Source organism: Dunckerocampus dactyliophorus, chromosome 10, assembly GCF_027744805.1.
Source record: "Dunckerocampus dactyliophorus isolate RoL2022-P2 chromosome 10, RoL_Ddac_1.1, whole genome shotgun sequence".
NCBI classification, from domain to species: domain Eukaryota; kingdom Metazoa; phylum Chordata; class Actinopteri; order Syngnathiformes; family Syngnathidae; genus Dunckerocampus; species Dunckerocampus dactyliophorus.
The window spans coordinates 30,931,219-30,946,099 of record NC_072828.1 but is presented as its reverse complement, the minus strand read 5'-3'; the positions used below and the strand labels follow the sequence as shown (position 1 = coordinate 30,946,099).

The window sequence follows — 14,881 nt, the reverse complement described above, 5'->3', positions numbered from 1 at the left end:
AGCGGTGAACTCTTTAAAGCGTACATATTTTGGAGTGCATCGCGGTACAGTTTTTAATCTTGCATTTTGTCTGCACTTTTTAACTGCATTTGTTCTGAATTCTGTTCCAATCCTAGGAGTTTATTGTCATAAAATAGCTTTTTTTCCTCATTAGAATGCAACTTTTCCTTTAGTCTTGTATGATTAGACCTGCTTTTCTCATTTCTGCAGTCACTTTTTAAGATGATTTTCCAACTATTTCAACTTTCTTCTCGTAATTATGACTTGATTCCATCATATGTTGGCTTTATGCTCGGAACATTCTGACGTTTGCCGCAACCCAATTTTCCAAAAATGACAACTTTATTTGTTGTTTTGTTTGTTTCCCATAACGTAACGACTTAAAAAACGTTTTCTGGAATATTTCAACTTTATGCTACTAAAACGCCATCATTCCAGTAGATTTACAACTTTTAGACTTTTTTTTACCGTAACATTTTGACTTTATTACAGTAAATTACTTTTTAGAATGTGCCGTGGGCCGCTCTTTGGACGCCCCTGCTGTGTAGGAAAAATAATGAATTCCACACGTGGACGTACCGAGCTAGCAAGCTTGTTGCTGCGTGGAGCATCACGCACGCCCATCACGACTGGCGGAAAACCCGATACAGATATGAACCCATCTCATTTTTATGCTAATATCATCTGATAACATCCAATGTCCTGATATAGCGAGCCACTAATGGGTGCGTTTGAACTTTTGCCTCTTTCCTCTGCTGCGAGGCTGAGTTTCAGCTGAAAGATTTGATCTTTTTGGTATTCTCCTCTCCTAGAAAGAACGACTGGCGCAGGTGCGCAAGCAGTTCTGCAGAGAGCAGCACGAAAAACAACATCTGGGCAACTACCGGTAAGGAAATGGCAAACTGTTGAGAACTTTCCCTCCAGGAGCTGCAGCCGTCATGCCCCGCCTTGCCTGCTCCACTTGCAATGATGGGCCCATCTGTGGAGCTCTAAGGAGAGCAAATAAGAGAGAACCAACATAAAACAGTTGGGAGAATGAAGACTGCATATGGAAAAGTGTAACATCAACCAGCAGCTGAGATGAGTTTCTCTCCTTAAGAAGTTGGAATCAGTGTGCGTGCTTTATTCGATAGTCGTCTTGGCTGCCCTTTCTCGCCCACATTGCATTATTTCCTCCGCCAGCGCCACCTGAGACCTTGGAAGTCGCAGTGTGCCAGCGCTGAAGAGTTACCGCACAGACACAGCAGAGCCACCTGACAGTGTGACTTCTGACGTGGCCTTCAAAGCCTTCCTGGCGCGGTGTCGTTCTCCCTCATTTAGCCAAAAGCCGCCTGGGAACCTTCAGGGTGTTTTGAAATAGTGTACGCCTTGAATGTACCGACCTATTAGTTATGTTGGACTCACTGACAATCCAAGTTATTGTCGTGGAATTTTCAATACCTCCATTTAGACATGCAAGATCCCGGTTTGGGGCTGCACGAGTGCTGCCGGCACTGGGGAGCTGCGGTTGACCGATAGGAAACATGACTTCCAACATGTGCTGTGTGACATTGTCAAGCACACGCCGTGATCTGGAGCCCAAACACACCTCCAAGATGATCGAGGTGAAGGTGTGTCTCCTCCACACGAGAACCCAGAGGAGCACCTCCCCCACCAGTGATGTCATCACGGAGGCATGGAAGACGATTCCAAGAGGATTAAGGCTAGATAATGATTCTCATTCTAAACTTTCCCATATGCTTGGACATTTCTGGATCTTTGTAAAATAATGGCTGCGTTTTGGCTCACTTTCAGTGGCGCGTGCATCTACGCTGCTGTACACTGACTACTCTAAAGTACAGCCAAGTTTCATTTCTATGGTGTTTCGGATAGACAGTTGAGTTGTGAGATTCGTTAGCATTCAAACGGTGTCTGGGCCTGAAAGTGGAAAGTAGAGTGTGATTACTTGTCATTTGGCTGCATAGGTACCAACTTCATCACCGGGTGCAGACGAGCCAGCTGGATTGTGCCGCCGTCGCCATCCATTTAACATCTCGCAGGCGGGGCACGAGAAAGACACTACTTAGTGATGGAAATGGAAGCGGAAGCTTCAGGTCCGATTGAAGGCGCGCAGGAAGAACACAGTGTCAGCTTTTATATTAAAAGTACTGCAGGGTCATTTTGAGAATGAAAAGTCCATATGTTCAGGGACGGAGGTGCGCGCCGCAGAGCTGTTAACGGATGCTAGCGAAGCGGTGGCCTTTTGCTGCTCGCTTGTGTGATTTATGGAGCTCTTGGAGGAGTGACAAGTCCTGGCTTCGCTCACATATTATCATTTCTCTTCACTTGAGGCAGCTGTTAGGAGGAGAGGAGAGTTTTTCTGTGTGTTTAGCAAGAATGCAGCATTGATTTTCAGTCTAGAACACAGGTGGGCAAACTGCAGCCCGCATTAGGACCGCCAAGCGTCTTAATCCGACCCACCGAGCATTTCCAGATTCCTTTTTTTAAACATGGAAACCGTAGCCGGCAACATGACTTGACTCTTGAATAGTCAGACGTTGTCTGCAGCTTGTACAAAAAAAACATCCAAACTACACAACACGCCAACAAGCAACCTACAGTACCTACTGCACCATGCACACAAACATCCACGCACAATACCCACGGCAAAAAAACATAGCCATATATTCCCGTCGCAAGGCATGCTGGGTAGCATGTGGTACTTTTCTCCCAACATTTTGCCGTATTTGTTGCAGGAGGAGTTAACTAGTTACTCTTGATAGCCAATGTTTTACTATACGTACTTCATATTGTTGTGTCAGCTGGACTACCCAGCATGCCTTGTGGTCTTCATTTACGTGTTATGTTTAGCGCTTAGCTGTCGTTTTTCACGTACTTGATTTATGTGACGCGTTAACTTGCTGTGGATGTGCACCGTGAGCAAGTGTGTCGTTCTGTACATATAGTTCAACATATAGACGGCCCCGCCGCCAAATGTGCCCGCGAAAAAGTTTGCCCACCTCAGGTCTAGAAGATGGTTTCATGCTTTGGGAGTTTAAAAAAAACCACAGCGGTACCTCAGGTTTTTGTTAATTCCTTCCAGGGTCCGACTAAAACTAGGAAATGATGTCAATCCAATTCATCCATTCACAAAATACATGTTATAAATACTGTATATAAATTTATGTAGTTTCACGTGCCAAAAACAATGTGAACCAATCCTAAATGAGCCGTTTTGGGACTGATACATTTGTAGGGCTCAAAAGTTCCATTTGCGGTTTGAAAAGGACATCCTATTTCTCCTCTTTGCCGTGGCTGGCGTTCATCTGTGCCGGCATTACAGAAAGCATGACGGTTGATAAATGCCATAAAATGCAATTTTCTGATGGCAGCGCATGAGATCCGTATGAGGAGGCGTTTGTTGCAAATGATCCGGTGCCCATCAGCGTGATGATCACGCCCGGGATCACGGCATCGATAAACACTCAAATCCAAACAATCAAAGCCACAGATTTGTTTCTCTGATGAGCAGTTCAATAAAAATGTTATTGATTTCAAGTCATGCAACTTTTCATTCATTCTACAGAAAAGGACAACGGTCATGTTCATTATATGTCTCGTTACATCATGCAAGGCGCCACTTTGACATTGGAGGGTTTAAAAAAAAAAATTAGACACGATATATTTTTTTATCAAACCGATACTGATTACTTTCTGCTTCTACTTTTTAAAAATGTAGACGTAAGTGTAGTTTGTGCACACCTGGAGGTAGAAAGGACTTCAACCAATTAGGATTTGATTGATTTGTCCCAATCAAATATGACACATGACTACTGCCACATCACTACTATCAGGAGAACCAGAGTATAGAGGGGGAGGAGCCACCTGCTGCGGCCCAGCAAGTTGCACTGTATTCAGGCACACGCTCCGGGCAGCCGGTGTGACGTCACGGAGGTCTCTGGCTTTTCAAACGCCGTGGCGCTGGTGTTTCAGGTGGCTGATGAGCTTTTTCACGTGCTCGATGTTTTTTTTTCCCCTCATCACACAGGATTTGGTACAACCAGCACGCAAAATGTCTTCCTGGGAAAGTGAAAGTGAAAAGTTAACGTCACAGACAAGAGAAAAAAGGGTGCTTGATTTGCTCACCCGCGCAGTAGTGAGTTTATGTGTTGCTGGTGGTTTCATGCATTCATTTAGCCTGCCACAAATACATTTGTACCACCACAGAAGAAGTGTTTTTTTTTTTTAAATAATTTTTTCACAGGTTTCCTCCTTTCTCCTGCCTCTCGCCTGTCTTCGGCCTTCTTTCACACCTTTTCATGTAAAATCATTTTTTGGCCTCATTGTCTTTGTCATCTTATTTTGACGAAGATGAGCCTCGACCTCGCTGTGCCTGCCTTCATCTTCCGTCACAGCACTCATGTCACTACTACCCCACTACCCCACTACCCCACTACCCACTACCCGCTACCCCACTACCCACTACCCGCTACCCCACTACCCACTACCCACTACCCACTACTCACTACCCCACTACCCACTACCCGCTACCCCGCTACCCCACTACCCACTACCCGCTACCCCACTACCTACTACCCACTACCCACTACCCACTACTCACTACCCCACTACCCCACTACCCCACTACCCACTACCCACTACCCACTACCCACTACCCCACTACCCACTACCCACTACCCACTACTCACTACCCGCTACCCCACTACCCACTACCCACTACCCACTACCCACTACTCACTACCCTACTACCCCACTACCCCACTACCCCACTTCCCACTGTCAATCCTCTTTCCATCCCGTCATTTCCCAAGTTCTAATCTGTGTTTCTTTCTTGCATCGATGACCCTTCTTTCTCCCTGATGCTACGCTCCTCCCTCACTATCCACGCTTTTCTCTCTCTTTGTGTGTGTGTGTGTGTGTGTGTGTGTGTGTGTGTGTGTGTGTGTGTGTGTCTCTGTGGCCAACAGACGTATTTACCCCCCAGACGACAAGCTGCTGTTGGAGAAGTATGAAAGCCTGCTCTCCGCCGCCTTTCAGACCTTCCTCGCCGGGCGAGCTGCCTCGCTTCAGAAGGAAATGAATAATCCTCTGAAACAAATGAAGGCACGTATGTTGGTGGCTGACTGTCACACGTGCACACACACACACACACATGCACACACACACCTAAAATACATGACATTTCCACGTTTTAGTGTCGGAGTTTGCATACTACCTAAATGAGAACACATGAAGAAATGTCATACAAAACAGAGAACTCCTTACTTTTATCCCTCGCTTGCATTGCACGCTGGAGTGTAAATGTGACTATAGGGGTGTTACTTCAGGTCTAGAGGGCTCTAATAACGTTAAAAAGTGTGTTTAGAAGGTCGCAAACATGCTCTATGCTCTAACTACAAAAATATTCCATTTATAAATGATCATTGTTTTTATCAGGCCGCCATTGACTCCATTTCGTTCACATGCTTTTCAAATCCCGCACAATGGCGAGAGACGTTTTCACATATCATGTTTCTTCTCCTCTTCCCGTCGTACTTTCTGCCTGGTGTCAATGCGAGTTGTGGAAAGGCTTCAAAGTTGATAACTACTACTTGCCGAGACCAAGAGAGAACTGCGAGCGTGTGAGCGTTGACAGTTGGACTGACACCACACAAAGTCATCTGAAAGGACCTGACAAAGACGTCATGTGCAACTACTGCAGCTTTTGTTGAAACATCAGCTTGTGGCACGCCACTGCACGTATTTTAGAACGTCATTGTGTTCCAAGGCGAAAGCTCTGTAGCTGCCTTTTGTACAGATGACAATCAGTGATCACGCCGTGGAGGCACAAGGAGGAAGAAAACGTCATTTCGTCAACACGCAGAGATGCAATCTTCTTCAAAGCGCGAGAGTGTGGAGATGAGAAGAGCACTTGGATAATAATAGTGCCCCGATGTGACAACAAGGCTGTCCTTTAGCAAGGATTGGAGCAGCTTAGAGTCACGACAAATTAGATCTGAACTTGCGGCTTCATCAATGAGGATTTTTAGGCGGAGCATCATATTATTTATAGACATTTAGCTCCTCTGGTGGCTTTGTTTCCGCCACTCAACCTTCTTTCATGGAGATGTAGCTTGTTTTAAAATGCAGCACCACAAGTTTAGACGCACGTTCTCATTCAGTAGCATGAGAAAGTGTCTCCAAACTTTTGACTGGTGCTGCACGTGTCCAAAATTTTTATCTGCTTCATGTAGGGGGGTCACGAGATGATAGGGCATTTTAACTTGACCGTTAAGAAAAGCACAATGAAAAAAGATATGACAATGTATTACAATCTACTCATTCAATTTCTACGTTACACTCTTCTGCACTCTGCATGTATGCTAGTGGGCCCCCCTCCACCCACAGAGACAAAGAGACTGTGTGACTGACAAATAGGGCTCACCCCGTTCATGCCGTTGTTCTATGGAACAAACGCACCATGGTGCTGACAGGAATGCCCAGAGTGAACTCTCTTCCTGCCTGTTTGGAGGAAAACAGACAGGCATGCACATGGCAATATATTGAAGCTGGCAAAATGATCAAGCTCGTTTTCATTTATTGTGAGGTGAATTAACTAATTTATAATCGTCCCAGGTCTAGTGCCCACTCAACGAGAAATCTTGTCAGGTTTCAGTCTCGTGAGATCTTGTGACACTCCTGGTTTCATGCCTGTTTACTTAAAATATGCAGAGCTTTAGCAGTTATACGTTATTCAGGGACTGTGCACATTGGTCTTTATTGTTTTTAGTGTGGATTAATCCATACAGTGTATAACATCCAAACATCTTTGCTAACATTTTGCCTTGGCTTGCGTTCACCTGTTTAGCATCCGGTTTGTTTACGCCGCCATCTTGGATCACGCGCCCAAGACGAAATCTTGCGATTGCGCAATACATTGCGGGCTGCAGGTGCCATCTTAAGACAGCAGCGTTTGTTCTATCAGAGTTGCAGAGATATACACGACGCCACAAACACGTGGAGCTCACAAAACAGAAAGGCGATGGGGCGTACGGAGACGAGCGTGAGAGACCTCCCAATTTTACGGCTTAAAGAGAAGAGCGTGGTCACGTCAGAGGTGTGGAAATGTGACGGGGCGGCTCCGTCATCGGCTGCGGTGCAGGCACATCCATGCACATGCATCTAGTCCGGTTCCCGCGTAACAGTCTGTCAGCCCGGCGGCGCATGGAGGGTGGCGCTCGCTGTTTCTGCCTGTCGCATTTTACAACAAAAAACAAAACATAAGCATTCAAACTTAGCCTAGCATGTTCACACCATCCACAGTCAAACAACACACGTCACCGCGGTTGTTTTTTTCTTTTCGGTTCATTTTCCGTATTAAACAGAACATGTTTGTTGGTTCCACAACGTTGATATTTAGTTTGATATATTTTCGACATTTTTGCAAATTCTGGTTGCAGCAGAATAATGTTTTTATTTTGTTCATTGATGGTTTTGTGGATTTTTTTCCCAACAAAATTAGTAAAAGTGATGTCAAATGTTCAGTTGTCCATTCATTTGCCATTTGTCATTATTTTTGCATCATTTTCTGCTTGTAAAACTGTAGTTATTGTGTATGAAATTTGTTTTGTGTTAACATTTTTGGAAGCGGATGAATTGGATTTACATTATTTTCTATGGGAAAATTTGCTTTGGTTAAGAGTCCGTTTTGGTTTGAGTCGGACCTTCTGGAACAGATTAGTGACCTTAACCAAGGCACTGCTGTATTTAGGACTCAATGTCACATGACCTCACATACTCACACCAAAATGTTTTTACACTGATTGTGGTTGGTACTTCTAGAAAGTGTCGTTCCAGAAGGACACACTTTTGTGGCAATTTTCCCACCACCATAACCAAGAAACACAAGATTTCTACCATTTGATATTTGAAACCCCCCCTTCACATGACATGATATGTGACACCATGTGTTCCGTGCAGCTTGGCTGGAGTCCACGTTTTACGATGGTGGAAACAAGCTGAGAAATGAATGTCCTGTGCGAACGTGGAGGCCGGGTTGCGGGGGCAGAGAGTGTCACGCCAGAAGCTGCCAAGAAGAGATATAAATATAAAATACTGCTCTTTCAACGAGCCTTCACAAGCGAAAAGTTTGCTCTGACGCGAAGTGGACTGCACACTTGTTCTTCGGGTAGTAGAAAAGTGGTGTGGGAACTTTTTACAGCAACAGGAACAGGACGCTTCCTGTCCGCTTACGTCGACGTGAGTCAGCTGTGTATGACTCTGGATGACTCCTGACAGGAACGAATATTAATTAGAGGAAGTTAAGGTGCGTAATCATGGTCCAAACATGCATGCGCTTAAACATAGGAACAAAACCACAGAGTCGGACCCAAAGTGCATTTGGATGGCTCATTTGAAATAAAAGCGCTTTTTGTCCGCAAATGCGGGCAAGTGGGAGGCGCTTTCTGTGCTCTTTATTGTGAAATGTCAATCACCTTTGCTTCCTGCACGTCATCACGGGACAGAAGTCAAAGGTCGGCGCACGAATATGATGGCTGTGTAAAAAGACGAAAGCCAAAGAAAAAGCAAGTTCACTCTTCAGTGTTTGGTGAACTGAAGTCTCATGAGGTATGCACGAGGGCCGCTCACATCCAGAAACCGAGGCATGTTCAAACCCTCTGGGGGTCCTCCCCCAACACCAGAAAAACACACACTTAGAACCCTTGGGACCCAAACGGATGCCGCAGAAAAAGTGCGATAAAATAAATTCACATTTGAATCAGCCTTAACAAGAACATTACCGTTTTATTCCTTTTTGACTTTTTTCCTATTTAACTGACATTTAGTTATTATAGGACCCCCCCTTCTTTTTTTTGTTAATTTTTTCGTTTTTTTTAGAAGCACAGGCTTAAATGTACTCATTTTAAAACTCACACTTATAACCCAAAAGTAGCATAAAAATCATCCACAGTAATCCCTTGTTTATCGTGGTACTTGTTTATAAATGGAATATTTTGGCAGTTAGAGCGTAGAAAACCTGTTTAAGACCTTCTAAATACAGTTTTTAACATCATTAGAGCCATCTAGATATGAAATAACACCCCTAAAATCACTTTTACACTCATATATAAGAGAAAATAAGACATAGTATAGACCAGGGGTCACCAAGGTTTGTCCTTGTGAGAGCTACTTTTACAAAATGAAAATGGCCAAGAGCTACTCATTTTTGTAACATTTATTTTCAGAGCTTATTTTAAACCCAAACAAAGTGAATATGCTTGTTTTACCAGAACATGAACAAAATGCTGGTGTCCACAACTCACATGTTGTATTTCACAATGCATTTCTTTCTACTCTTCTTTCATTATTAACTGAAACCTGAATGAAAAGCAGGCTTGCGGGCACCTCATGTGGTCGTGGGGGCTACCTGGTGCCCGCGGGCACCACGTTGGTGACCCCTGGTATAGACTCACACGCGTTAGCCTTGGGAGAGTTCCTCCTTGTTCTTTTTTTATATCTCGTCCTGATAACACAGTGGATCACCGCACATTTGAGAATTCTATAATTTATTTATTGTTTTAAATGTCTGTCTCCGAAAATAGGCTGTTTTTCCCGCAGAATGTCAGTCATAATTCATAAATATGTGATCATACATGTCAAATGTGCGGCATTCATGTACCGCTGTTAAAAAAGGCCACAAATCTTCCATGTTTATATCTTCATGAGGGCTGTCAAAGACAGCGGCCACTAATTTATTTCATTAATTACGTAAAAATCTAAAAAAAAAAAAGTTCATCATGTCAAGCCACACCTCTCTGTTATGACGGCAGAAGGAGGCACAGTAGCGCCCCCACACAGAGTCTGACGCTCCTTAATAACGTCATTCTGACCTGAACACATCAGAGCAGGGGAATTCCAACACCATGTATGTATCTCCAACTCACAAACAATCCTCACTGTCACCGCACACGTGGCCTAAGAAAAACAGCAAGTGGATACTTTTTAGCACTCACTAGCCTAACTCTTACTGCACAAATACAGTTTGCTGCATTTAAGGATGCTCGGAAATCCCAGAAAATACATGTACAGTACACTCAGAACACGTGAATTCATCTTAAATTACGTGGTGTCTTTGAACACAACCCTTCATGGCTTCTGATAAATACATACGATATACAAGCCTGTCGTGTCGTTTATAAAATAGTCAATATTTAACACAAAGTTGCCCATGGTGATTAATTAATTTGAAAACTGTGATTAATTTGATTAAAATTTGTACTCATTTGACAGCCCTAATCTTTATGTGTCACTGACCACGCTTTTTCGCCAAGCGTTGATATTTCGCACCTGATCGGTGGTCCTTGAACGCGCCGTAGTTGCAAAGTCAAACGTGTGTAGAACTTCTACACCGTGACTTGGATTCCATCTGCTTCTTGGGATTTCAAATGTGTTAAATAAATGCGTGAGGCATATCGATGAGAAAAAGGGAGCGTTCTGGCTGAATGTAATCTAACCATTGCACCTTTTATAGCAAATGTTGATCTGAAATCGGAAGAGGTCAAGCCAGCAGGAGGGTTTGGGGCAGCGCAGCTGTAGAAGCCATCAGGGAAGTGAGGTTTACTCCGTTACACTGGCTCTCATCTCGCTTTCTCTATGTGTCGTCGTGCAGGAGGAGGACATCTTGGATCTGCTGGAGCAATGTGAACTGGACGACGAGAAGCTGATGGGCAAATCCTCCAGGCAACGGGGCCCTAAGGTGCTTGAGCGAGAAGAAGGGAGACATACAAACTGGGAAAGACAAGGGAGAATAGCGGCCTCGTGCCTCCAGGGAGCCCCGGTAGAAGTACAGAGGGTGGTAGGCAGGCAGGTGTTTGCTTCTAATGCCCACTGAGAGCACACAGGATGTGATTCTGAGTCGTGTGTTAGGCCCAAGAGAGAAGAATCAGAAAAGGCCCGAAAGAAAAGACCCGAGTGCCTCAAGGGGACAGCTGTCAGGCCGCCTCTTTTCCCTTTCTATCTCCCTCTTTCTCTGTCACATGCACCTACACCCCCCCGCCGGCACATTCCACTCTCCATCACTTTCTCTCGCCGCCCTTCCACCGCTCCGTCCTGCTCATCTACATCCATTCCTCACTTGAGGGCTAAATTGGCCGGAACGCTCACTGGACAGCGTAGTTGAGTGACGCATTAGCAAGAATAAGGACTTGTTTAGACACGATCGCCGTTGTCCAACTTCATTTGGGTGGCGTCAGTTTGGCCGGGAGATATTCCGAGCCGTGGAAAGAATGAGCTGTGACGGGTAAATTCGCTCACGCCGGGTGTCGTGGTCGCACGCCATCTGGTGAAAATGGAACCAAACGCGAGAACAGAGCGTTGGGGAAAGTGATTAGCGACAGCAAGAGGACGGAAAAGACGTGAGACGTGAAGGGGGGGGCTCACCTTAAGAGTTATCTGCTGTCTTCTTTTGTCTTTTTCAACCCCACTCACATTTCTCCTGTCTTTTCACCTTCCACGTCCTTTCCATCCATGTAGATCCGTAGATGGTAGATCCCCACATTGACATGTTTTGTCAATAAACCCGGTCCATTCGGGCAGCTTCTACTCCAAAAGTAGGCCTTTGTTTCATGGAAAACACATCTCATGCACATCTCAAGTATGTAATAATGCATGAATAATAACAGAGCACAGAATGTACAGCATAAGAAATAACACAGCATGCAGTACATGTTTGTAATGATGGCTGCTAACTACTGTCTTACCAGTAGGGGGCAATATAACATCAGCATTCATCTGCACTCTGGTGATGGGAAACTGACTCCTTCTTATAAATCACTCACCGAAGTGAATCAGGTACTCGATTTACCCGACAAGTTGGGCGGCCGAGCTGCATATGCTCGGTGAGCACTCATGAGCCAGTGAAACTTGAGTCTTGGTCGAGTGTCCCTGAGTCAGTGGAACTTCTGTCGAGTAGCCACGTGAGTCTTTGCCGAGTACTTGTGAGTCAGCAAAAGTTTAGTCTTTGTTGAGTACCTGTGGATCTGAGGAACTTGAGTCTTTGTCAAGTACCGGTGAGCCAGTCAAAGTCGAGTTTTCGTTGAGTACCCGTGAGTCAGTGACACAAGGGTCTTAGTCGAGTACCCGTGTGTCAGCGAAACCCAAGTTCTTGCCGAGTACCCATGAGTCACCAGAGCTCGAGTCTGTGTCAAGCACCAGTGAGTCAGTGAGACTCAAGTCCTTGCCAAGTACCCGTGAGTCACCGCAGCCCGAGTGTTTGTCAAGCACCAGTGAGTCATTGAGACTCAAGCCTTCATCGAGTACCCGTGAGTCAGTGACACAAGGGACTTAGTACCCGTGTGGCAGCGAAACTCAAGTGTTTGCTGAGTCAGTGAAACTCGAGTCTTCATCGAGCAGCTGTGAGTCAGCGGAACTCTAGTCATTGTCGAGTGCCCGTGAGTCAGTGGTTCTCGAGCTTAGATGTGTTCCACCAGCAGTGTTTGTCCCTGGAGCCCGTCTATGAGCACCAAACTGGATCGAAGTGGATCACATCCTCACTTTTGAGTGAAGAGGTGCTGGAACGGTTGAGTTTGAAGTTCGGGTTTCCAGGTCCGCTCATGTTTCACCAACCACAGTCTTATCAGTGTTAAGCTTTGCGCCAGGTGTGACCTGTTGGTAGGTTTTAATTAAAAGACACAAGCCAAGCCTGGTGGAAGACACGCTAAACAGCTGGAGGTATCTCCAACCCCGCCCCAGTTGCACTTCATTCAACTCTCTGCTGGTCTTCCTCCTAATTTCTCCCTCTATTAACCTGCTGCTCCCGTCTTCCTCTTTATTGTCTCCTCATGTGCTTAATCTTTTACCGTCTTCATCGTCTTCCATCACTCACCCACATAACTACCCTGCGGTGACTGCGTGAGCCCCCCTGATCACTTCCTGCCCAATTAGTTTGGCTGGCCTGACAGCGCTGACGAGCTAATCGTAGCATAACAGATGTAAACATGCTTTATTCATCCGTTTGTCGCCTGGCGGAATGTGAGATAGAGGCGCCATTTGATGAACATCGTGTCAAAAAATGGAATTGCCTAATTTTGATCCTACTCAGACAATATTCAATGGTACTGCTCAGTGGCCGGCTGGGTCTGAATGATCCCAAATTGTACAGGAGACAAGGAGGTCATTGAACACAACGTCAACTTAACTGACGGTGCAAATAAGCAGAACGTAACAGGTCGGTAAAACACATACAGACCACTACTGCTACGGGAAGGGTCATAAACAGCAATTATGGACAGTGTGTCCGCAAGGCATGCTGGGTGCCCACGACCAAAGTCTGCTGCTGGCTCCAAGGCAGATGAGAGACGAGACAAGTTGTTTGAGAATAACGAGGGGTACGATGCACGCAAGGAGAGGAAGCAGCACAACTTGACCATACGGCGTCTAGAGAAAACGTTAATCTCGGACACCACATATGCGAGGGGAGGGACAGTGACAATGAAGGGCAGACTCACAGGCCTAGACACCCAAAGCTATTTGAATTAGGTGATAAGCATGGGGAGGACTTGTTTTGCTAGCCTGGAGTAGATAAGCATGTCAAGTCAGTGTGACAGTCATGTGTACCTTAGCAGAAATACACATGACTAGTGTGTGTACTAGTGTACTATTTTGTGTACTTAGCAGAAATACACATGACTAGTGTGTGTACTAGTGTACTATTTTGTGTACTTAGCAGAAATACACATGACTAGTGTGTGTACTAGTGTACTAGTATGTGTACTTAGCAGAAATACACATGACTAGTGTGTGTACTAGTGTACTAGTATGTGTACTTAGCAGAAATACACATGACTAGTGTGTTCTAACTAATATTAGTCCAATCAAGTGGAGTCATGGACATAAAGCATTTTCTAAGTGCAATAGCAACCCGTATTTCCCTGACATGTTGTGTTAACGTGCTGTTGAGCCTTAGAAAACCCGTGGCTTGAGAACGATGCTCACTGGGGTAAACTTTCCCGATTTTCTGATTTGCTAAGAACTTCCGGTCATGCATGGCAGCAACTCCGTTTGTCCTCTTTCAAGACGCTTTTGGCACAATTCTGACTTTTACGACCAAAAGGACGGTCAGGTTTAGAGGTTCTGTTGTGCGTGAAACGGTGTCATCCTGACAGTTCTAACTGTGTTCATCCCTGCTAGCCCTTAGCCACCATGCCGGAGTGCAGCCAGACGCCACGACGTCAACGGCCAGACTACCTGGCTGACTTCACCAGCGGCAGCAGCGCTGAAAACTCCTGCACTTCGTCAGACGAAGAAGAAGAAGAGGAGAGGAGGAAAGCAGGGGGCGGAGGGGGCGAAAAGAGGGAGAAGAAAGTCTCATATGACCTTGGGCTCAAGGAGAAGAACTTGGCCGAGCGCTCAGGTAAAGCAAGCGGGTTGTTTTTCCTGTGAGTAGAGTTTGCTCATTTCTGGCACCCATCCATCCGTTTTCCATACCCAAAGTCAGCTGGGATAGGCTCAAGCTCACCCGCGACCCTCATGGAAACAAGCTGCACACGGCTGCTCTTTTGGTCCGTACACACGAGAGAACCTCTTTAGAGCTGCAACAATTCATCCGCAACGATTTGGTAGTGGATTCATCATTTTTTTACATTTCAAAATGTAAATGTCTTCTGAATATTTTGACATTTCCTTAGTCGTCCATGAAAGCATCTTTGTGTTTGAGGCTAACAAGATATTCACTCATCAGCTTTGGCTGTGGAAAACACCGGTGTCCTAACTTTTTCCCAAGAGGGCCATGTAGTGAAAAATGAAAGGATGCAACTCTGCCACTTTGATATTTTCTGATATATTTGAAGAACAAAAGGGCATCTCAGCTTTATGATACTGAAGGCGAAAAAGCCTCTTATTAGCA

The 14,881-nt window shown here is 45.3% G+C and overlaps 1 protein-coding gene across 4 annotated transcripts in view; it reads left to right on the top strand.

The window, feature by feature from the left end:
* Positions 1 to 14,881, top strand: part of ttll7 (tubulin tyrosine ligase-like family, member 7) — a 106,511-nt gene that overhangs the window by 56,556 nt on the left and 35,074 nt on the right. For all 4 annotated transcript variants that reach the window (XM_054788586.1, XM_054788585.1, XM_054788588.1 and 1 more), the window contains exons 12-15: positions 813 to 886; positions 4,968 to 5,103; positions 10,649 to 10,735; positions 14,167 to 14,389. In XM_054788586.1, the coding sequence (XP_054644561.1) occupies positions 813 to 886; positions 4,968 to 5,103; positions 10,649 to 10,735; positions 14,167 to 14,389 (520 nt within the window). The remainder of the gene's footprint in view (positions 1 to 812; positions 887 to 4,967; positions 5,104 to 10,648; positions 10,736 to 14,166; positions 14,390 to 14,881) is intronic.